This window comes from Ceratotherium simum, chromosome 3, assembly GCF_057802395.1.
Source record: "Ceratotherium simum simum isolate JZ-2026a chromosome 3, ASM5780239v1, whole genome shotgun sequence".
Taxonomy (NCBI): Eukaryota; Metazoa; Chordata; class Mammalia; order Perissodactyla; family Rhinocerotidae; genus Ceratotherium; species Ceratotherium simum.
The window spans coordinates 17379553-17402536 of record NC_141902.1 but is presented as its reverse complement, the minus strand read 5'-3'; the positions used below and the strand labels follow the sequence as shown (position 1 = coordinate 17402536).

The following is a 22984-nucleotide window of genomic DNA, read 5'->3' as shown; positions in this document are numbered from 1 at the left end:
TTTTTTTTAAGGACAAATGCCTGAGCTATAAAACAGTAATCTAGGGCTGTGAGACAGCATTTCACCTAGACACAAAATCAAAACGATTTAAAATAGGTAAGACGCGGTCTTTCCGAAAGACATATACACCTCCTTGGAGAAGCTTTGAGAAAATTGGAGTTTGCAAGTTTATGAATAGTTTATTACATTTCAATAAGTGTATTGTGAATCAATAAAGCAAAAGTTAAGGACAATGAGCTCATTACCAAGCCAGTTATTGATTTTCAAGTTCCAAAATAGAATAGCACAGGAAGGATATAGAGAAAACAGGATTTTTTGTGATGATAAAAATTTTAAGTATCTTAGGAACACAGACCTAAAGAAATTATAAGACACAAAGGAATTTTCAGCAGATGTTTATTCAAGTTAATTTCATCTTTTTGGTAATCAGAAATATTTGGTTTTTACTGTTTAAAATATCTTTTAAAATCAAGTCAGAGGAGTTTGCAAAAACTGAATATTACCTCTTATTGATTCATTTACTCTTTCAATTTCTTACATATCTTCCTCTCTTGCCTTTGAAAAGTCTACCTTATTAGCTTAGTCAGCTTCTGCGTAATAACCATCTTAGTCAGCTACTTAGCTTGGGCTGTCATAAAAAATACCACAGACTGGGTGGCTTAAACAGAAATTTATTTTCTCACAGTTGTGGAGGCTAGAAGTTCAAGATCAAGGTGCCACCATGGTCAGTTTCTGGTGAGAGTTCTCTTCCTGGCTTGCAGATGTCCCCTTCTTGCTCTGTTCTCATGTGGTGGGGGAGAGAGAGAGAGCAACCTCTTTTATAAGGCCACTAACTCCCACCCTGAGGGCCCCACTCATGACCTCACCTAACCCTAATTACTTCCCAAAGGCCCCGTCTCCAAATATCATCACATTGGGGGCTAGGACTTCAGCATATGAATTTTGGCGGGTGGGTGGTGGTGGGGAGACAATGACACAAACATCCAGTCCACAACACTCACTAGTAGAAAAAGTGACACTGACTCTGAATCATTAAGTAGATAATATGGAAATGAACAAGTCAACTTGTTTTCAAATAATTCCAGTAGAAAGCTTCCCTTTTTCTTCCTTTTATAGCAGTCTAATTCAACAAGGAACTTCCTAAAAAATTTATGTACAATAATTTCATGAAGCAGTAACTTTTAAAAACCAAAGACAGAAAGTGAGACATACATTGTTTTGGTAAAAAACTAAGAAACAGAATATTAACCCATTGGTATATTAAATAAAAACAACTTTTAATCCCCTATACTTTGTTCCTATATCAACTAAAGGTTCTTAAAACAATTTAAAGCACTTGGATGTCCTTGGAAAGTAATAGTATAATGCACAATAACATTTCTATATTACATTTTCATAGATATTAAAAGAAATAGTAAATTGCATATTCTTTCATTCAAAATATGGAAAACTGAAATAGTAAAACAAAATCGACAAAACTATAATCAGTTTGTGCTCAATTTTACCTAATTTTAATACAGTTATTTTTACTACATTCTACGTACATCTGAGGGTATAAGAAATATATTTTTCTCGATTGCACACAATTCTCCATTGCAATGTAAATACAGCTCCCTAAGAACATTTCCACAATGACTAAAATGAATAGAAAGCATTTTTCAAATTTTTGAGTGACATGTAGGGGAATGCAGGATAAATGGTGACTGAGATCCAGAGTTTAGGTGACTTGGCAAGGTCATCCAATTAGCAGGTTGCAGAGTTATGGATGGGACTGAGGATTTTCTTGCCTAAAAATACTGCAGATTAGTGTATTCAAGACAAAGCGGGGTGTGGGGGGGCCGGCCCCGTGGTGTAGCGGTTAAGTGCTCGTGCTCCGCTGCTGGCGGCCCAGGTTCAGATCCCGGGCGCGTACCGATGCACTGCTTGTCAGACCATGCTGTGGCGGTGTTCCATATAAAGCAGAGGAAGATGGGCATGGATGTTAGCCCAGGGCCAACCTTCCTCAGCAAAAAGAGGAGGATTGGCATACATGTTAGCTCAGGGCTGATTTTCCTCACCAAAAAAAAAAAAGGGGGGGGGGGAATCTAATTATAGTCCAGATCATTTTATACCTGAAAACAACTGTAGAAACTAACTTTTAATTTTTCAAAACTCAATTAGGTGTGTGTATGGTCCATTGGTATCCAGCTTTAACACCTGCCTGTTCCCATAAGTGCCATGTTCCACCACAACCCCAGCTTCAGCACACTTGCTGTTAGCAGCTAATTCTTTTTCACACAGAGTCACAAACTGGGAATACAGTTCCAACCCTTCTTCTTTTCCGGTGTTAGAGTGATACTGCATGTTTTTTCCTTTTACTCTCCCGCCAAGGGTGGCTTGAGGGATGATAAGAATGTTGCCAGGTAGATCCAATATAGAGACGTGCTTGCCATTTTCTGTCTCACTTAATTTCACATTTAACAGTGTATTAACTGGGTGGAGAAGAAAAGGAAAACATCTTAAAAACAAACATGAAGAAAACCAATAATCTTCTAGTCAGCAAATCTCATATTTAAAGATCAGTTTGTCAGCTCATGCTTTTTACTCAACGTCTCTATTTAGTTTTTAAAAACTGCTTCACTAAGCTAAATGATCTAAGCATGAGAAACAGGGCAAATTTCACACAGAAAATGGCATGATGTTTTAAATTTGACTTGGCAGTTAAGATCACCTAACAAGAAGCTCATCCAGAAAGGACTAAAGAATTAACGATATACTGGAACCTCAACATTTTCTTGCCTCAGGGGGATACGTGAGAAGATTTTGCCTTCTTGCTTCCTTTTATATTTCATAAGCAAATCCCATTGGAAAAAGACCATGTCAAATCCTCCTCATACCAAATTCTGCTTTATAACAAAGAATATCAAATACAAATCTTAGTGCGTTTGTTATTTTAAACTTAGTTGCCTAGAGTTCTAAGCTGAGACAAAGGTTCCAGGTTCAATCCCATTATAAACCAGCTGATTTTGCAGTTTCATAATCTCAAAGGCACTATTAACATGGACTAATCATTTTACAAATATAACCCATAAGAGAAGGGTAAAAGTGAAAGCAAGAATCATCAGAAATTCATTATTACTATTGAAAAAGTAAATCAAAAGGTATAGAGCTACTGGCATTATCTTCATACACATACAAGAAAACATGGTATTATTATTTTTATAGCACTTACGAAATTATACTTTTAGCTAATAAGAAGTGTTAAAATCACCATAAATATCTATGTGTAGCTAAAAATCTAAACTTAGAAAACATTTACATCTCAACATTAGCTATTTTCAAAACAATAAACAAACGAGATGCCTAATATAAATAGCCTTAGGGTCTTCCTACCTCTATAAAGGGTATAAGTAACTCCTGTTTGTAAATAATAGTCCTGAGGACAAATGGTAAAAGAAACTATATAAACCTCATACTCCTGCCCAATAATTAGACTTGAAAAGGTCCGCCTTCTGGTGGGGTAGTCAATGGCTCCAATTATTAGAGGGTTTGCAGTAAAGATTAGTAAGGATTCAGCATGGTTGCCCCACTCTACAGGGAATTAAACTGGTAAAAATCTGTGAAGGCGAACACCCAAATGAATTCATTCCTAAGCTCTGCATTAAGCGCTATCAGTTTTCACTTAACTAACATCTATTTTAAAATACCTCTAATTTTCTGTTTTACAAATAGGACTTTGCTCTATAACCAGCAGTTCTTAATGATTGCTTCTAAGGAAACTGTAATTCTCCAGAGCACTTCATTCCTATGGAAATCACTATCCAGCTATCCAGGCCTCAGGCTAGGGACAGACTAAGGAGGCAATTTTGGAATAACAGGCCAGAGAGGTAAGTACAATTTATTATACTTTCCCACACCTCCCTCTACTGGCTATCACTGAGAATTCAATTAATGCTGTTGGTATACAAATATCAGTATGTAGAAGTAAATATAATATAAATACAAATGTCAGGAGGTAGAATTAAAATGAGACAATGAATTAGTGGCACGTTGGAAACGGAAAGATCCTAAGATAGGTTGTCAAACAAGTATCTCTAATGATGTATATGGGAAGTTACCCTTAGACAGGTCCCTGGATCTCAGCCCAATTATACTGAAGATGAATTAAGGAAGATTCTGCACATCTCTGTGTTAGCCTTCCTATTTCAGACTTTATGGCTATAACTGGTTGTCATTTTCCCAAGGGGTACCTGATGTGATTGGAAAGATCTGAATCCACGTAGTAAGTATGAGGTGGGCTTTAAGAGAAGCCCATCACACTGGCTTACTTTGCCTCCTGGAGTAAAGTATAAGCTAACGCTATCAATGATAGATGGACTTATTTTGCCTATAATTCATGCCAGCAGAATGTGATTCTTAGAGTCACAGTTCTTTACTAAGAATCATGATGTACAAAGCTTTGTGTTAGACCACCCACCGAAAGAGTTAAGGCGGACCTCCTCAGTGTTTTTAATTCACCACAATCTTAACCACATATTCAAAGTGTACTCAGACAGCCAGATACAGAATTTAATTACTATAAAACAAACTGCAGCTTGGATTTGGTTGGTTCATTTCATCTTATTATGATTAAGATCCATTTAAGAATATATGAAACAGGGCCGGCCCTGTGGCTTGGTGGTTAAGTGCGCGCGCTGCAATGCTGGTGGCCCAGGTTCGGATCCCGGGTGCGCATCGAGGCACCACTTCTCCGTCCATCCTGAGGCCGAGTCCCACATACAGCAACTAGAAGGATGTGCAGCTATGACATACAACTATCTACTGGGGCTTTGGGGGGAAAAAATAAAATAAATAAAATCTTTAAAAAAAAAAAGAATATATGAAACAACTTTAGGAAGTCAATCTTAAGTCACAATGACAACAATTCTCTTCCTGATTTTGAAGATTTCTACTACGGTCAATAAAGATTTAATTCAAGGCAAAATATTAACTCAGGAAAATGGACAGAATGTCCAACACAAAAGCATTAGGACTTGGCAAATCATCCTCTGTAACAGGAGCCTTCATTTCATTTTCTCCTTAAACCCTTCAGAGATCTCTATTATCCTCCGGATTCAAATTTCAAACTATTACAGTTGCTGGTTTTCTATCCTCACCTATCGTAGTCCCTTCTTAAGTCTAGTTTTCATCTTCTGACAAAGCTATCAACACATGTGCTGTCTCAGTATAAATTCCCTCTAAGGGCTTTAGCCTTTTGTCTAAGCTGTTCTGTATCGGGCTATTTACCCTTGAGTCCCACTACTTGAAGCTCTTCTAGGTTAACTTCTGCAGGCTTCAAATACCCATTTGTACAGTTTATATTTCTTATTAATCTAACTAATGGGTGCTGTCCTTCACTAATGAAGAGAATACAACCTGTTCCCAACCTTAGGGATAGCTCCATGATTTCAGGTTTTTTCTTTTTTGGACATAATTATTATATCAAATACTCTCTTGAGACAGTATATGATTTGGTATATCAGAACCTATGTAATCATCACAAGGAACGTGCAGTGCTATGGACTATCCAGGATACTGCAAAGCTGCAGGCAGGTAAATCATTGTTCAGAGATGCCTGAACATTGACTCTGCTTTCTCTGCCCCTGGAGGAGGTGTGCCTGTGATGGCAGTGAACTTGGTTCAAGAATCAGGAGTACCACATACTTATACACATTTCCTGCAAAGAAGTGCATAAATGGTTAATGTAAATTCTTCCATAATAATGATGTAAGCCTGAGCTGTCCAGATTTGATGGGACCCGAATCTTGCATATACAGTGTCACATACATGCCACCGTCATGGACTCTGGCAGATAACGAAACTATATTAAGAAATGCAGCATCTGTTTCTCCCTATGTGACCACCCTGCTTCCAACAAGTTTCTGTATCCTTGGCTGAATCTCAGTGTGTTGTCTGTGTGTGTGTGTACACTCTTCTAAACCAATCTGTAAGCCATGTGAAATGCTGCAGATGTTTTAAAAGAATTCCACCATACTTGCTTCCTTTAAACTTCGGAACAGGCAAATAGCTGAAGCCAACAAGAGTACAGAGTTAAGTCATTTATAATTTACACACCAGTACAACTTAAGATTGTGCTTTTTGCCCTTCTGGTTCATCTATGTATTGCTATTCATTCCCACTCTTAAAAAAGAAAGAACATCAAATACATACCCATTTTGGGAAGAAGTTCTTTATCAGCTCCCTTGAAAAAGCACACGTAGATCACTAATCCTCTCTGAACCTATGAGAAATCACCATGGTAAACTCAGATTAGAAAGCAACTTTTATATAGAGAAACAGAGGTAAACGAATAAAATTTCACAACTGCTGTACCTATAGAGGTTAAATGCAAAGGAAGAAAAATAAGTTTTTACAGTAGATTTGATTTCTTAAATCTGTGAGAAAACAAAATCTTTCTCAATATTCAATCACCTCAGTTATCATGTCTCTCAAAAATTAAATTTAAAATACAGCCAAGAGCAGTGAAGTTATACCTTCAAACATTCACTTCTAATCAAATTCTTTAGGACTATGAACTAGCCTCCTCCTCCCTAAGTCAGTCTGACACACTTAGAAATGTTTAGTGTACAGGGCCCCATTTATTCAAAATCAAAAGAATTCACATTATATCAGATTTGGCTGATGTATAAGCAATAGTGTGACTGATATCTTTTGACATCATCACTCTTTATTCCTACTAATTCATTTACCTACAGAGAGTGAAAATAAGGATCTGATTCTATTTCAATAAATTCCAAGAAACTGTCCAATTATCTTTTGTTATCGCTGTTAATGCTTTAAATAAACATAGTGATTAGGCCTTGGAAATTGCATTTAGGATATTAAATTTTACATCACAAGGTTGTCTAAAGCTTATTTATTTTATATAATGACTTGGATATTTCTTTATTAGCTCTTGCAGGATAGAGACTATATGGAACAGAGACACTTGATAAATGATTTTGATTTGGCCGCTGAGTGAATCATTAAAATTTTTTTTTTTGAGGAAGATTAGCCCTAAGCTAACATCTGTTGCCAATTCTCCTCTTTTTGCTGAGGAAGATTGGCCCTGGGCTAACATCCACGCCCATGTTCCTCTACTTTATATGGGATGCCGCCACAACACGGCTTTACAAGCAGTGCGTCAGTCCGCGCCTGGGATCTGAACCTGCAAACCTCCGGCCACAGAAGCAGAGCGTGCAAACTCAACCGCTATGCCACTGGGCCGGCCCAAATCATTCAATTTTCTATTTTGTCGATTAAACTTTTTGAGTCAAAGAGCTATTATAAAGATTAAATGAGTTAATATTTGTAAAGTGCTTAAAACAGTGCCTGGTTCATAGTAAGAGCTATATAAGTGTTTATTAAATGAGTATGTAAAAATAAATTTAAGGGCTGAAATACAATTTATTTTGCATTTTAACCCCCAAAGCACTTTACAGACTGTTTTGTACACGATAGGGACTCTGTTTATCTGTTGAGTGCATTTAAGTTCAACTGTATCTTACAGGCTGTATGTGTTATTTAAATAGTCTTCCATGTAAATATAAACACAGCTCTGCACTCACATCTGATTTACCTGGAAAAGAAGTAATTTTTAAAAAGCGCACTTGTGCTTCCGGAACAAGCAAGGACCTCTAATGCACACCCATAAAGAGGAGCTGGCAGGTTGAAGGATACAGTTATTTGTACCACTATCACAGGACTCTCCACTGGCATCGTTTCAGCAGGACCCAAAATCTCAAGCATATTCATAGTTGGACACTTGCAACGTCAGAATTAAGTATCTAATCATTTGCAGAAATAGTCACCTGTTCTTTCCCCTCACCACACTACCTCATTAAGGTATTCTCCTTTAGTGTATTCCAATAATCTTTAAGTTGTGACCTACAAATTCCCCTCTTCAAGTCAGAATCACTTTCCTTGTAGCTTCTTTTGGTATAAAACATTTCAAATATACAGGAAAGTACAGATCATTCTCACTCTAGCTTAAAAATGTTCACCTCCCAGGAAGAAAAATGTTAGCCTATGTCAGCAAAGGTCTAAATGAATGAAACTAAGAACACACAAAGTAACCCTCAAATCTTTCAACAATTAAAAGTTTTTAAAAAATCAGAACTTTTAATAATAGAATAGGTAAGAGGATGCTTGAGAAATTACTATCTAATTACTTGTCAGTTTTTTACACTAATTTAGGCATGTGTGGGAGTGGAAGGGAAAGGCTTTTAAGTTTATAAACACAAACTGATAGTTTGGAAGGCTGCAATAAAACATCTGTGATTTTGCATAAGGAGATGTGGCATGAAGAATATAAAAAGATAAAGCAGCATGGAAGAAATCTAAAGGATTAATATCTTAGGATTTATAGTCCCATGACGCATCTACGAAAATAGGCAATTCTTTGGATAGGATGGCAAATATAAAAAAAAAAAATTTCAAAATACGGAAGAGAAATCAAGACCTCAAAAAAAGGCCATAACAAATTAAGAAATAAGAAACATGAATTTTTGAGAAAGAAAAGGGGAAGGGAAAATATAGAAATGTTTACGCTTACAAATATTTCCAATTAGCAGAGTAACAGATTTTGATTTAATAACCACCCACATATCACAGTTTATAGGTAGTAGTTAAAATAATGACTAGGATTGTTTTAAAGATTGCTAGATCTGGGACAGAATTCGGCAGATGAGTGAATAAGATGCTCCTAGGTTAAAGTTTCTGGGTACTTCGAAAAGTCTTAATTATGAACTAAGTTTTTTCTTCACTTCAACTTACTCCAAAAATAAGTCAGGAGCCTTAAGGAACATTTTAATCTTTTTGCATGGAGTGTGGGCAGGCCGTCTTAAAAAAGCAAATATGCAAATAGAAGGAAATCATATTGGTGTAAATGTTTTTAATTCTTTGGAGGAAATGTGTTAGATACAATGCAACTTCGATATACCATTATAAAAGTAGGGTTTCTAGTCGGAAATAAATCAAATTTTTGAAAGTTTCTTGAAAAAAAGAATTGTTTCATGGGAAATCTCATTTCTGTGCTAAGAACTAGGTGCAGTCAACATAAGAGGATATTCGATGGGATCTGGAGCACAAGTCAAAACAGACCTCGAACGTTTGCAACAAATCTAATCTACAAGCTCGAACCAGACGAGCACTGGCCACTCGCAGCCCGAGCAATGCGAAGGGCGCGGCAAGGCCTTTGCTCTCTTGCAGCAAGAAGTCTGAGACAATCAAGCCTACGGTCCACCGAGCTCAGGTAGCAGATGGGGAGAGGAGGTTCAATTCCCGCGGTCCCAAGCAGGGGACCCGCTCTTCCTCGGGGGCAATCCGAGGGAGAAGGCGCCGGGGCCGCAGGTGCAAGACTAAGGAGACAGGCGAAGCCAGGCCGGCCCCCGTGGGCAGTGCCGGGAGGACCGACCGGAAGTCCCGCGCCGCCCACAGCACGTGCCGGGCGCCACGCGGCAGGTTCGCAGGGAGCCGCGAGGGGACAAGTCACCGAGACAACGCGGAAGGAACCGCCCCTGCGCGCCGGAGGATGACGGGAGCTGCGGGGCCGACGTTACCTCCACCCACTGGGCCGCGGCGTCCCCTTCGGCGGGGCGTACTTGCAGCCGGGCGTGCAGGCACTGCTGCAGAAGCGCCCGAGCCTGAGGCGCCCGGCCGCTCTCGGCCATGGCTGGAGCCCGGGCGCCGCTCCGGCGAGCTCAGGCCGCGCGCCGCGCAGGCTCCGCCCCCGCGCGCAGGGAGGACAGGGCGGGTCGCGGCGGAGGGACGTCCTGACCTCTGGGGGCGGGGCCTCTGCCTAGCTCTCGGATGTCCCGGATGTGTGGTCTTCAAAGGCGGGACCCTAACCCCTCTGCAGAATACAACCAATTCTGTAGAAGGCGTTCAGGGTATGCTTTCGAACGAGTGAAAAAGTCACGTTGGATCTCTGCCCTACACGCGTTTTAAAGAAACATTTTTTCAGCTCAGAAGGCTTAGGTTTCCAGACGTTGAAAATTTTTAAATCTGCTTAAGTCCATATTATGCCTATTACGAAGATAGGTAAATAGAATGAATCTAATTGAATCACAAAGCAAGCTGAGACGGAACTAAAAGCTGTAAATCTTTCAAAAATTTCCTTACCCCGGTCAATAAAACAAGCCTGCCTACTCTATCAGGAATGCTATAAATCGTTCTGATCTCGCAGTTGCTTGAAAGGTATTGGTATACTACGTGATCACACATTTAGAGATCAATCCTTTAGAGAATATCCTCACTAGAAATGTCCTTATCCAAGAAAGTGTGTGTTAATAATTTTTTTAACCTGCTACTAATACAAAAATAAAACGACACGTTCTGATGCATGTAATGATATCAAATTCTGTTGTGTTTCCTGTAAGTACATATTAGAATGTAAATAAAATTAGACAAGGGCTTGATTTTCTTTCCCACATAACGTATTCCTTGAACATGCATCAGATTAGCATTATTTTTCTATAGGCTTGCAGGATTTAGACGAGGAACAATAGTGTTACCCTGATTGCATTACCCAGGTCATTGATTTGGGCTCAGTTGGCACAATAGGCCTATACATTCGAGTCTGTTGTTTTAGAAGATGACATCACTGACTGTTGCTATCCATGCAAAGTAGTGTGACTGAAGAACATAATCCATGCATAATCGACGGTCCTTTCTACACAAAATTGAAGCCGGCTGTTTCCTGGTTATCATGCAGGCTGCCTTACGCTCTGCAAAAATGAAAAGCAAAATCTCACATTATCTCTGATAGCTGCATTGCAGGGGTTCCTACATTTGTTGACATTTGCAAAGCACAGACAAGTTGCATTGCTTAATGTCTGCACCTTTATGCCATTATAACTATTGAGTCTCTTTTCCTGTTCACTCTCAGACTTAAGTTTTACAAGACTGGAAGGAACTTGGGCACAGAGTCTCTATGCCTTGGCTGAGAATGAGATAGGACTTTCAAGTCCATTTGTACATCGGTGCATCAGATAGGGAGGTCTCTTGAAAATAGAATATATGGTTCCCAAAGATCTTTCTAAGGTGAAGGGACTTTAGCAAATTGGGAAACTCCTCCTGTGAGTAGATGGAGTCTAGTTGGTAATGGTTAGCCTCTCAAAAATCACCAATTACTTTAAACCTTCCTATTGAGTGACGATCTCCTAGACGTTGCTGTTCGTAGTAATAGGTTGTGGCTCGCTTTTTCTTTCCTTCTACCTGCAGAGGGCAGTAGAGAGTAGGCACCAAGGAGAAAATTGCCCTTCTGTACTGTATTTATTTTTTTGAATATCTAGTCTCATTCCACAAAGAATTTAAGAAGGCAACACATACATGCAATACAATAGTAAAATGTGAATAAAAATAAAGCATTAGGAGTAAAGAAAATAGAATTATGTCAGTAAGTCTCAGTGGGGGAAACTGAAAACAGTTAAGACAGTGGTTCTTACTGGAGTGCTAAGATGATACAGTATGTAGCAAAGTTTTCACAGATATATAATGTTAAGTTTTGTTATAAAACAATTATTTCCATCATATGTAATGCCGAGGTGGAGCATGTTGTACAGATTGCTTCAAGTTAGAGGGAAAAGGCAAAACACAACATTAAGTTGGCTCTAGGGGAAGATGGTGGTTCACTGGATAATAAGAGAGCTTTGTCTGGTGAATATATAAGAAATCACTGTCTAGGCAGGAATAGTTCTCAAACAGCTACACTGTTGAAAAGGGACCATATGGATAGAGGGTTAATTGTGAATGCATTCTAGGCCCTCTGAGAGGGTACAATAATTGATTTAGAGTTGTATTAAATTGTTTAATTCATTCAAGTTGGCTGCCCCAAATTTTAACATTTAAAAGTATTTCACAAACATGAAAAATTTGAAAACTACTTCTAAAAGATCCTTTCCAGTTGACGCTAAGCTTCCTGACTGTAAAGAGGAAAGGAAAGAGAAAGGAACTATAATCTGTTTCACAGTTCTCAAAATAAGCAGAGCTTTTCCCAAAATGTAGCTCTACAATGAGCCTCTTACCTGAGGCTGTGTTAATCAGTAGAAGGGCAATTGGAAGCGGTAGATGGTTCATCCTGGGGAAGGCTGGAAGAAATCTAGCCACCCACTTCACAGCTCAGAGATTTATATTTTTTCAGTGCTTAGGGAGGTGATCAGGTTCTGAGAAACTGGTTCACACTAACTAAAATGCACGTGAGATGGGGGTAGAACTGGAATACTAGTTTATTCATTTATAAGAAGAAATATTGCTGTGATGTGGAGTGGAAATTCTCACATCAGGTATGATCAGCATATTTTCCCCTGGGAAGCGTGGGATACCAGATCGTATTCAGAAGTCTCTCTGTTAATTTACTGTGAGAGAGAGTCACTCTTCTACCAGGGCATCTGAAACTGAGGTGTGAAAGACCCATATGAGTTCTGGCTTCAAGACACTTGCCTCATGCGTTGAGACTGTGAGGAAAGAGAAAACAAACAGATGTAAAAAGGAGCCTGAGATAAAAAGTTCAAGGGCAAATGCTCCAAATCACAACCATATATTTTGCCGTGGAGCCTCTTCTTACGTAGGCAGAAACTGAGGCTGCGAGTGTTAATCCACTTGAAAGCCTTCCATATGGAAATATAAGGCCTGGGAAAATAATATTCCCACCTAAGAGCTGAGTCCATCTTTAACATGAGTAGTACAACCAGGCAGGGGTTGGAATTTAGTTTGGAACCTAATATTGATTGTTCTCTTTGTTCAATTTGCTTTTTTTAATTCTTATTTTATTACTGCACCATTTGCTTGTGTGTTGCCTAGGTAACATAATATAGCAAGTGCTTTTTAACTCTAAGACAATGATGTATGTCTTTGGCAGTCTGTAGAGTTTCCCCAGGGTAGACTGATAAATTATCTTGATCTTTGGGTTATTTTTCAGTTCATAATGTTGTGATAACTTAGCAAAGCACTGCATAACCTTTTGAATATTTGTATACTTCTCTTAGCCATTTTGTCAAGTTAGGCCAGCCTGTTGTAAGGGCTTTTTATAATTTTTTTTATAATTATTTATTTATTTATTTATTTTCCCCCCAAAGCCCCAGTAGATAGTTGTATGTCATAGCTGCACATCCTTCTAGTTATTGTATGTGGGACGCAGCCTCAGCATGACCGGAGAAGCCGTACGTCGGTACTCGCCCGGGATCCGAACCCGGGCTGCCAGTAGCAGAGCGCGCGCACTTAACCGCTAAGCCATGGGGCCAGCCCTGGGCTTTTTATAATTTTGACACCTGCATCTTTTGTTTTAAAAAATTGTGAAAGATTTTGAAATGGGCAAAAGAGATTTCTAGATATCCTTTTAATGGAGTGCTGGAGCCTATGGGGATTACCTATTCCTATAGGGCTATATAGAGGTTGTCTTTGACTAGGCTGTTTTACACCTCTGCAGAGAAGTTAGCTTTTTGAACACTGATAGTAAACAAATCACTCCTGTCGGTAAAAATGTAAAATTTAATTATTATTCTGTGGATATTGACAAGTTTTGCCAGTTTTGCATCCATTTGTAAATTCATTTCAGCACTCCTTACCTGACTATAAATGTATAGCACCTTGGGCTCTCTCTTTTTTTAAAATAAACTTTAAATTTTGGAATGAAGTGTACAGAAAAGTTGCAAAGAAAGTACAGAAGTTCCCATAATACCCTTACCCAATTTCCCCTATTCCTAACTTCTCAAATTACTATGGTATGTTTGTCACAACTAAGGAACCAGCACAGGTACATTAAATTAAACTCCATACTTGATTCAGATTTCATTAGTTTTTCTCTAAATCCTTTTCCTGGTCCCATCCAGGATGCCACATTACATTTCGTTGTCATGTTTCCTTAGGCTGTGACAGTTTCTCAGACCATCCTTGTTTTCAATGACCTTGACAGTTTTGAGGAGTCCTGGTCAGGTATATTGTAGGAGGCCCCTCTACTGGAATTTGCTGTTTTTCTCATGATTAGACACATGTTGATTGAATATTTGTATGAGAGTTGTGATTTTATTCTCTTTTTAAAATTATCCTCTCATATCTTTCTACCAAGAATGTTGTGGAAATTATTTTTTATATAGTTCTTTGAAATTCGTGGGTAAATGTTATAAACAAATACATTATTATTACTATTATCATTATTTGTGAGGAAGATTGGCCCCGAGCTAACATCTCTTGCCAATCTTCTTCTTTTTGCTGAGGAAGATTGGCCCTGAGCTAATATTTGTGCCTATCTTCCTCTGTTTTGTATGTGGGATGCCACCACAGCATGCCTTGATGAGCAGTGCATAGGTCTGCGCGGGGGATCCGAACCCCCGAACCGTGGGCCTCTGAAGTGGAGTGCATGAACTTAACCACTATGCCACTGGGCAAGCCCAACAAATACATTATTTTGAAAAGAAGATATTGAATATTATTTATAGTAAAATAAAAATATATTATCACACTAACTGTATCAGTCAGGTTCCCATCAGCAATCAAATAACACACTCTAAATAGGATAACCTGAGAAAGTTTTATTTACAAACGGACTATTTACAAAGGTGTGGGTGTAGGGGAACCACAGGGGGTGTAGTAACCAAGGGTATAAAAGCAGCTGAGATGTTATCACCCCCTTGGCCTGAAGGGAGAAAGGGAGGGAGTCTGGAATCCAGAGGAGGAGACTTGTATGGACTTTTAAGAGGAGTCAACCTTCTGCCAAGAAGCACAGCCAACTCCAGGTGACCTGATAGGGAGTGAGCTAGGGAAATAATTACCTGACCTCATTCTCCATCTTCCTTCCATTTCCTGCCAGAGCTCCCCATTGGCAAAAACCAACCAGAAGCCAGGAAGCACGGGGACTTGTTGATGTCGCAGACTCCAGGGTGGAGAAAGCAGGGTGGAGAATGCTTGAGTGTAGAACTGGAAGGCAAGCAAAATATATCTGGCACACTACTGAAGAGGTTTTGAAGGCCACAATGGGGACTCTTTGTCATCTTATTTTTGGAAGATGACAGCTGGGAAGACAAAGAGATAGCTGCAGTTAACCTTTCTAATGGAAATCCTAATTTCTTCAAGAACTTAGAAAGGTAAAGTTTGATTTGGTGAGTTATCAGTATAAGATAAGTCAAGGTCCTTGATACCCACCCCTACTCTGCCCTTTTTTTTTCCAGCCACTGGGGATATGGCAAGACATCAGAGAAGCATGGTTACTGGGATCCTAGCCTTGGTGAAAATGCCCCCTATGCAGCCCAACTTCCATGGCAGGAAGGGATGGAGCCACTGGGACCTAAGTCCTTAGAGCTCTCCTGAAATCCTTTGGACTGTGGGGGAAGGGACTTGGAATCAGATTCAGTTGGATACAGAAAAAATAATGAACCATTTTTATTGTCTTTGAGAGTTGTTACTAAGTAAATTTCATACTGACTCCAGCAGGAAGTAAATAAATAATAGAGATTTCAATAATGAATTGTTCATATACGCCTAAGTCTTCAATTGCATCTGTTTGAGACGGAAAAGGGAGAGGAGTATTGTCAGATGGCAGCCCCCTGATTGCTTGCCTCTTCTGGAAAGTGAAGGGAAAGAAATACTGTAGATCCTCAGCGTGTTTGAGAAGGGACGTTCTCAAGACCTCAAAAATAGAGAAAATTCCAACTCCTGAATTAATTAGTGACTGCATTCATGTATTTATCCAATTGTTTATAAACATTTATTTATCATGCCAGGCACCGAGCTATGTATTGGAAATGTATGAGGAATAGGATGCTGTTCTTATTCTCAGAGAGCTCAGATTTCAGTGAAGAAACAAGGAAAACAACAGGGAGCGTTAGAAAAACTGTTTCTCTTTCCATCACTGTGTTGTTCCCTCCCAGTAGGGGAAGGACAGGACTTGGAAGGGGAGCCACTTCCTGGAAAGACTGAACTAAACTTAATTGGGGTAACTGGCCTTAACTGTTGAGAAGGTAAGCTCTGAGGCCCAAATAATTTGGCATACCAGATTTTCAGATCCCCGCCACATCTAGGCAAATTTTTTCTCAGTTACCAACTGACTCTTCAGACTACCTCTCTGTCTTCTCTCTCTTTTACAGCACTTCCCTATATATGTATCGTGCCGCCTTCAGGGTCTCCAAAATTTGTTCCAGGCTTGACCTCCAACTCCCATGGTTTCCTTCCTCTAGGCCACAATCAAAAGTCTAATATTCTAAGTACTGTGTTGAGCTGCACTCTGCTGGGCGTGAAGCTGATTAAAGTAATTCCCATTAACTTGTGAATGAAATTTAACCTTCTTAAAAGGTAAATTTGCATTTTAATAGCAGTCCCTTAACGCAAATTAATCTCTAATTGGTAGAATGTGTGAGAGTTACTCTTTGTGGGAAGAAGAAGGAGGGGGAATTACTCCTTAATTCTCTAAATTTAAAAGAGTTGCTGCTCTCAGAGCCTCTGGCTTCTCACCTCCCAGTCCCTCTTGAGCACAATGCAATTTTGCTTCTCTTCCTGAAGCTAGTCGCTCAGAAAAGCTTTTTAGGTTAAACTGAATGGACATCATCATCTTTTGAATAGCTTTTATATTTGGGGAAATTCTTACATTAGGAGTACCCCTTTCCTTCTCATGTAGAAATCAGAACTCAGCTCCCCAGCCTCCTTTGCAGCTAGGCTGCAGGCTTGCCAATTAGATGCCCTCCTGCAAGGTTAACTTTGAAAGAGAGCAATGTGAAAACAGGCTCTGCGCAGGGCGGCCATTTTCCTGAGTCGGTGTTGGCAGAGCTTCCAGGCACAGGAGGGTTTAAGACCTGATGCAGAAGTGCCGTGCTGGCGGTAGCAATTGCAGCAAAAGCAAGTGGCTGGTATTTTGGGCTCAGCGGCAGCAGCAGCAGCAGCAACTGGAACCATTTAGAGAAGACCAGTGACAGATTCCTGATCTGGACAGTTTTGTGGCATGTTTTGGGCACTGTTCCTCGGCGTAGCCTTGAATGTTTCTCCAGCCATCCCCATAGTTCTGTGAGTTACTTGCTATCCTTTAGGAAATCAGTTTTTGGTTAAACCAGCCAGAATGAAATCTACTGTTAGCGACCAAGAACTCTAATTGATGCAGGAGTCATCATCAACTTTTCCCTCTCCCTTGACCCCTCAACCAGCAGACTTTAGGACAAAACTCTCTACCATTCTCTATCCTCACTTCCACTTTCCTAGTTCAGACCACATCATCTGTTACCTGAATTACTGCAACACTGTCCAGTATGAGCACTCACCTCCAGTTTTGACCTTTCCATGGTAGCAGCCAGAGTGATCTTTCTAAAATGCAAACCTAATTCCATCACTCTTGGGTTTAGGACCCTCGGTGGATCCCTAATGCCCTCAGGGTAAAGTCTGGGATCAAGTCCAAACTCCTGAGCACTGTTCTCTTTCCCTCTGAGGCTTTTACACATTCTCTTCCTCTGTAGTGTCCTTCCCCTTCTTTATATGTCAACACTGTTCTGCAGGACTCAGCAGGACTCATCTGGGAGAACTTGTCTGAGTGGTGAAAGCTGGGTTGGGGGCTTTCGCTTATTACTTCAAACATGGTACTTATTATGTACTGTACTTGTACAGTCACTTGTACTGTAGTGTACTGTACTTGTACTGTAATGACCTTTTTACTTGTTTTTCTTTCCTACCAAACAGAAGAAGTGTTCTATTCTGGTTGTACTTTAGAGTCACCATTGAGAACTTTAAAAAAAAATACAGATTCCTTGGCCCTGCCTCTAGAGATTTGGTTTTAACTAGTTTGGGTAAATCCTAGACACTGGTATTTTCGAAAAAAGTGTCCCAGATGATTGTAATGTGGAGCCCAATTCAGCTCCACCTACACTAAAGCTCCTTGAGGACGGGGGTCGTGTCTTATTTACTGTCGTATTCTCAGAGCCTACCACAGTGCCAGGTACACAGACTACACTAGGAAACAATTGTTGCCTCTGTTTTCTCAGGAATATGGAATTAGCTTCGCGTTGCACACCATCCTATCTTACACCCCAACTCCTCTCACGTATGTTAGCAGCTGGGCAGCCCATTCATCTCATTAAAACAAGGAGCCATTTCTTGAGGAAAGAACGTGAGCTGTATTTGAAACGTATCTCTAATCACTCCTGTATTCTGTTCCAGAGCCAGTTTGATACTGATATAATGAAGCAGGTTTATATAATTGGATGCTAATAGGCACACTGCTAATAGTTCCACAAAGCAAAGCCACTAATTCTTTGTTTATAAACCTCTTGGCTCCTGAGAATAATGAGGAGGTTGATGAGATCAACACAACTATAAGGAGTAGGTTTTCTTTCTTTTTTTTTTTTTTTTAAAGATTTTGTTTATTTTATTTTTTCCCCCCAAAGCCCCAGTGGATAGTTGTGTGTCGTAGCTGCACATCCTTCTAGTTGCTGTATGTGGGACTCGGCCTCAGGATGAACGGAGAAGTGGTGCCTCGATGTGCACCCGGGATCCGAACCCGGGCCACTAGCATTGCAGCGCGCGCACTTAACCACCAAGCCACAGGGCCGGCCTAGGAGTAGGTTTTCTAAAATAATTTTATGGGAAGTTAAAAAAAATTTTGGGGAGAATTTTCTTAAGTTTATACTTTATTTTCTTAAAATTTAAAGTGACTTCTTTTAAAAAAAACCCTCATAATAATATCTTATATTTATATAGTGTTTTCTATTTTAGAAGTAATTTCATACCCTTAATCTCATTTGGAGATGTTCCTATTTTATAAATGAGGAAACTGAGGCCTAGAAAATTTGGATAACCTGCCCCAAATTAAACACGAAACTAGAGGCAAATCCAGACCACCAACCAGATCTCCTGATTACAAGTTCAATGTCATTTTTTTTCACTTTGTACTGGATCCTGACATTTTCTATGCACTTCTGTTTGATTTTTGCAGCGAAGAAAGTGACTTCTGATGAAATAAACAGACTAGGGAGATCTGAGCTGGAAGCCCAGCCTCCCTGCCTCCTAGCAGTGACCTCAGGCAGCGAGTGTAGTGGTTTAGAGCATGGGTTCTCGCACCAGACTGCTTGCGTGTGTAACACGTGCTCTGCCAACTGCTTACTGTGCGGCCTTGAGCTAGTGTTTCAGTTTCATAGTCTGTAAAATAGGGATAATAATGTGATCTACTTCATAGAATTGCTGTAGGATTAAGTAAGTTACTATTTGTAAAGCACTTAGAATCACGCCTGGACACAAGGTAAATGTGATGTAACTCTTTATTAAATAAAAATCTGGTTCAATCCTATTATTTTACATCCAAAGTCTTTTTTAAAAATCACATATTTTGAGTGCCCATATTCAATTTTCATTAAATATCTTTTATTGGATATCAATTGAGGATAATATTATAGAAAAGAAATAGTGTGATTGACAGGCATCTTTCTGTCCTTGAGGAGTGAAGAGTCTATAGGGAGATGGAATGAAGTACATAAAGATCCCGGAAAGAGCACTTTGTTATTGTAGCAGGTCTGAGGAGGGAGACACAAGGCTCCCTCTGTAGCTGCTAGGTTTCCAAAGCATGATTCTTGTTTCAAAGAATCATATGTTCCATCCAATAACTTTCTTTCTTAGGTTTTGCATCATAACCTTCAGCGGGCTAGTCAGGAGCTGGGAGAGTGTGGAGAGGGGAGAAGCACTAGCCCCTTCTTGTTGCAGCAACACTCAGACACACAGCCCGGTCCTCAATCCTCTTCCTCTATCTCTGGGAAAACTGTTCAGGCTCCAAAAGCTTGAAATAAGGGCTAACAATAAAAGTTTTCATCTACCCAAAGCTTTTGTCCCTCATATTCAAAGGGAGAGAGACCAAGCCCCAAGTTGCCCAAGGAGGCACTGATGCCAAGTCAATTAGCAGGATTTCTAGGGCATCGAACCACTATTACTTTCCCTCTATCAAAAGTTAGTAATGAAGGTTAATTTCCCTTCCTTTCTTTAACCCCTTGTAATTAATATCATCCATTTTGGAGATTTCTGAGTAAGATATATGCCTGTGGCTTGGAATGTTTGTGCAAAGCTAGCTGGAATATTTAAGGATTGAGTCTGTGTTGTGACCTAAACACCTCCATTCTGTATCAATTGAACTAGATAGATAGAACTATCTACTGATTGATATCCATTGACGATAGAACGAAATAACTAACTAAACGAAAGATAATAGGTCAGTGATAACTATGTGGTCCTACATAACTTAGGTGCTGTAATGTATTGCAAAATCTTGAAGCAAAACTTGAAAACCGGGGAAGACAAATTAACATTGTTATTGCTATTCTAAAATTAAATATACTATGACATTAACAGGGCAAATTCTTAAACATTTATGATAGTCTTAGTCTCATATTTCTGGGACAGCTTAATCTATAGATATTGAAAAGAGACAATTAAGATATCTTTATACGTAAAACACTAAAATATAAATTTTTTATACTTTAACATGGAGATGACAAGATGAGTGCCTTGTCATCTCCATGTTAAATTTTGTCCATACCAATTAAATGATTTAGGTGCTATCTAAATAAAGAGGGGTCTCTGTCCAAATGTCTATTTGCTAGAAGATTCCTTGACAGAAAATTCAGATCAATGGATTCTATTGGTATTTAGAAATTGATATATCTATAGCCTCAAAAATCAAAGGTTAAGAGTCACATTTGTACCACTTCACACTGACTAGGATGGCTATAATTGAAAAAAAAAGGAAAATAATAAGTGTTTGTTGGTGAGGGTGTGGAGAAATTGGAACTTTTGTACATTGCTGGTGGGAATATAACATGATGCAGCCACTGTGGAAAAGTTTGGCAGTTTCTCAAAAAGTTAAACATAGAATTACCATACGACCTAGCAATTCAAAATAATTGAAAACAAGGACTCAAACAGATACTTGTACACATGTTCATAGTAGCATTATTCACAATAGCCAAAAGGTGGCAACCACCCAAATGACCATCAGCAGAAGAATGGATAAACAAAATGTGATATATACATACAATGGAATGTTATTTAGCCGTAAAAAGAATGAAGATACACGTTACAACATGGATGAACTTTGAAAACATTATGCTAAGTAAAACTAGCCAGACATGAAAGGAGAAATATTATATGATTCCACTTACATAGAATAGCCAGAATAGCCAATTAATATAGACGGAAAGTAGGTTGGAAGTTTTGAGGGGTTATGGGGAGGGGGAAATGAGAAGTTATTGCTTAATGGGTACAGACTTCCTCTTTGAGATGCTAAAAATATTTTTGAAATAGCGGTGATGGTTGCAAAGCACTGTGAATGTAGCTAATGTCACTAAAATGTACACTTAAAAGTGCTGAAAATAGCAAATTTTGTTATATTTTACGACAACAAAAAAAAGAGTAAAAATAATCACAATTGCAACATCACCCACTGCTTGCTTCCTTACAGCCCTTTTAATATTCCCAGCTCTCACTATAGTACAGCCTAGATGTCTCTCTAGTATAGGGATATTATTACACAAAAGCAGAGGGTACGTGTCTGGTAATTGACTACAAGTCCATTGTTTGCTCTTGGATCCAGAATTTAAACGTAGGCTTCTGAATTAAGATTTTGTGTCCTTTCTGTTGAAGAATCCTCTCTGAATGTTGACTCAAACAGGGCAAGAATGGACTTCTTGAAAACCTTTTTGAAGTTCTCCCCAATAAATAGGTAGAGAGTGGGAGAGAAGACAGTATTGAAGAAAGTGGTTATGACTGTAAGTATCAGAGCGAACTGTAAAAGCAGTGATTGGGTCTGGGCGAGAATTAAGCCCTGGTACACGTGATAGGGCATCCAACACACAAAGAAGGAGATAATGGCGGTCATCATGACTTTGAAGGGCTTGTTGGATTTAAACAGGCTCCTCTCTTTCATCTTGTTGGCTACTCTTTGGTAACAGAAGGTGATGATGAAGAAAGGCAAAAAGAAGCTCAGCAAGAAGTGGCTGATGAAACAGGCTACGTGAATCCATTTTCCTAATGTTTGCTTCTTCTTGCTTTCCCAGTTAGTAGACACAGCATAGTTATTTTGGCAGATCACTGTTCCTTTATGGTCATCGTATGTCTCTTTGAAAACCACATAGGGCATGCTGAGGGCAGAGGCAGAGATCCAGACTCCCAGGATGATGCTGGAAGCCCAGCGTGGGGTTCGGTGCAACTGTGACCACACTGGGTGAAGAGTGAGAAGGTACCGATCAACACTGATGGCCGAGAGGAAGAAAACAGAGGCGTACATTCCTGTATACAAAATGCCAGTGAAGGCCTTGCACATGGCACTTCCAAAGCTCCAGCGATTGTCTTGAAGGTAGGAGATGGCTAAGAATGGCATAATCAATATTGAAATAAAATATGAGAGAATAAGATGAAAAAATAAGAGAGTATTGACAGTCTTTTTCATCTTGAATTTTAGCACCCATAGGTAGAGACCATTGGTGATGGTACCAACTACAAATGACATGAACAAAGGAAGGGCAACAATCATTTTTGAGGCAGGAGCTAGAAAATGAGTGCTATTTCTTACTGAAATAGAGACACTGAGCAGGTAATCAGTAGAGTTGATCAGATCCATGATTACCTGTGGAGTGAGAAATGGAAAATAACAACAAAAAAGAAGCAAAAGAAAAGGTTACAAGAAATTTTTGCGTAATAACAGTCAAAATGACAATATTTAAAAAATGGAAAACATAACATTTCTACAATAATACAAATCAGATATTCTTTCTAAGGTCCATACTTTTATTTTGTATGAGGAATTAAGATCAGATTAATTCGAACATCAAAAATGGAAATACTACAGATGAAATGAAATTAATGTGAAAGAGAAATAAAGTTTGGGATATTTTGACTTTGTTAAGTAACTAATCTAGGTAGCTAAAAATCTTCTCTTGAGACATTACCCATAAGTCTTATCCTTCTTGATCAGCACAACTTCTTGAATAAGGCAATATAGGATCAGTTTTACTTG

At 39.2% G+C, this 22984-nt stretch overlaps 2 protein-coding genes across 2 annotated transcripts; both read right to left on the bottom strand.

Annotated features, from left to right (window-relative positions):
* Positions 1 to 379: 379 nt before the first annotated feature.
* On the bottom strand, positions 380 to 9728 carry DTD2 (D-aminoacyl-tRNA deacylase 2). Its single transcript, XM_004421139.3, has 3 exons — positions 9579 to 9728; positions 6190 to 6259; positions 380 to 2471 (listed from the first exon to the last, which is right to left on the bottom strand). Exons 1-3 carry the CDS (start codon positions 9687 to 9689, stop codon positions 2146 to 2148), a joined length of 507 nt encoding a protein of 168 aa, XP_004421196.1. The 5' UTR covers positions 9690 to 9728; the 3' UTR covers positions 380 to 2145.
* Positions 9729 to 21565: 11837 nt separating this feature from the next.
* On the bottom strand, positions 21566 to 22588 carry GPR33 (G protein-coupled receptor 33). Its single transcript, XM_014780980.2, has one exon. It carries the CDS (start codon positions 22586 to 22588, stop codon positions 21566 to 21568), a length of 1023 nt encoding a protein of 340 aa, XP_014636466.1.
* Positions 22589 to 22984: the final 396 nt, after the last annotated feature.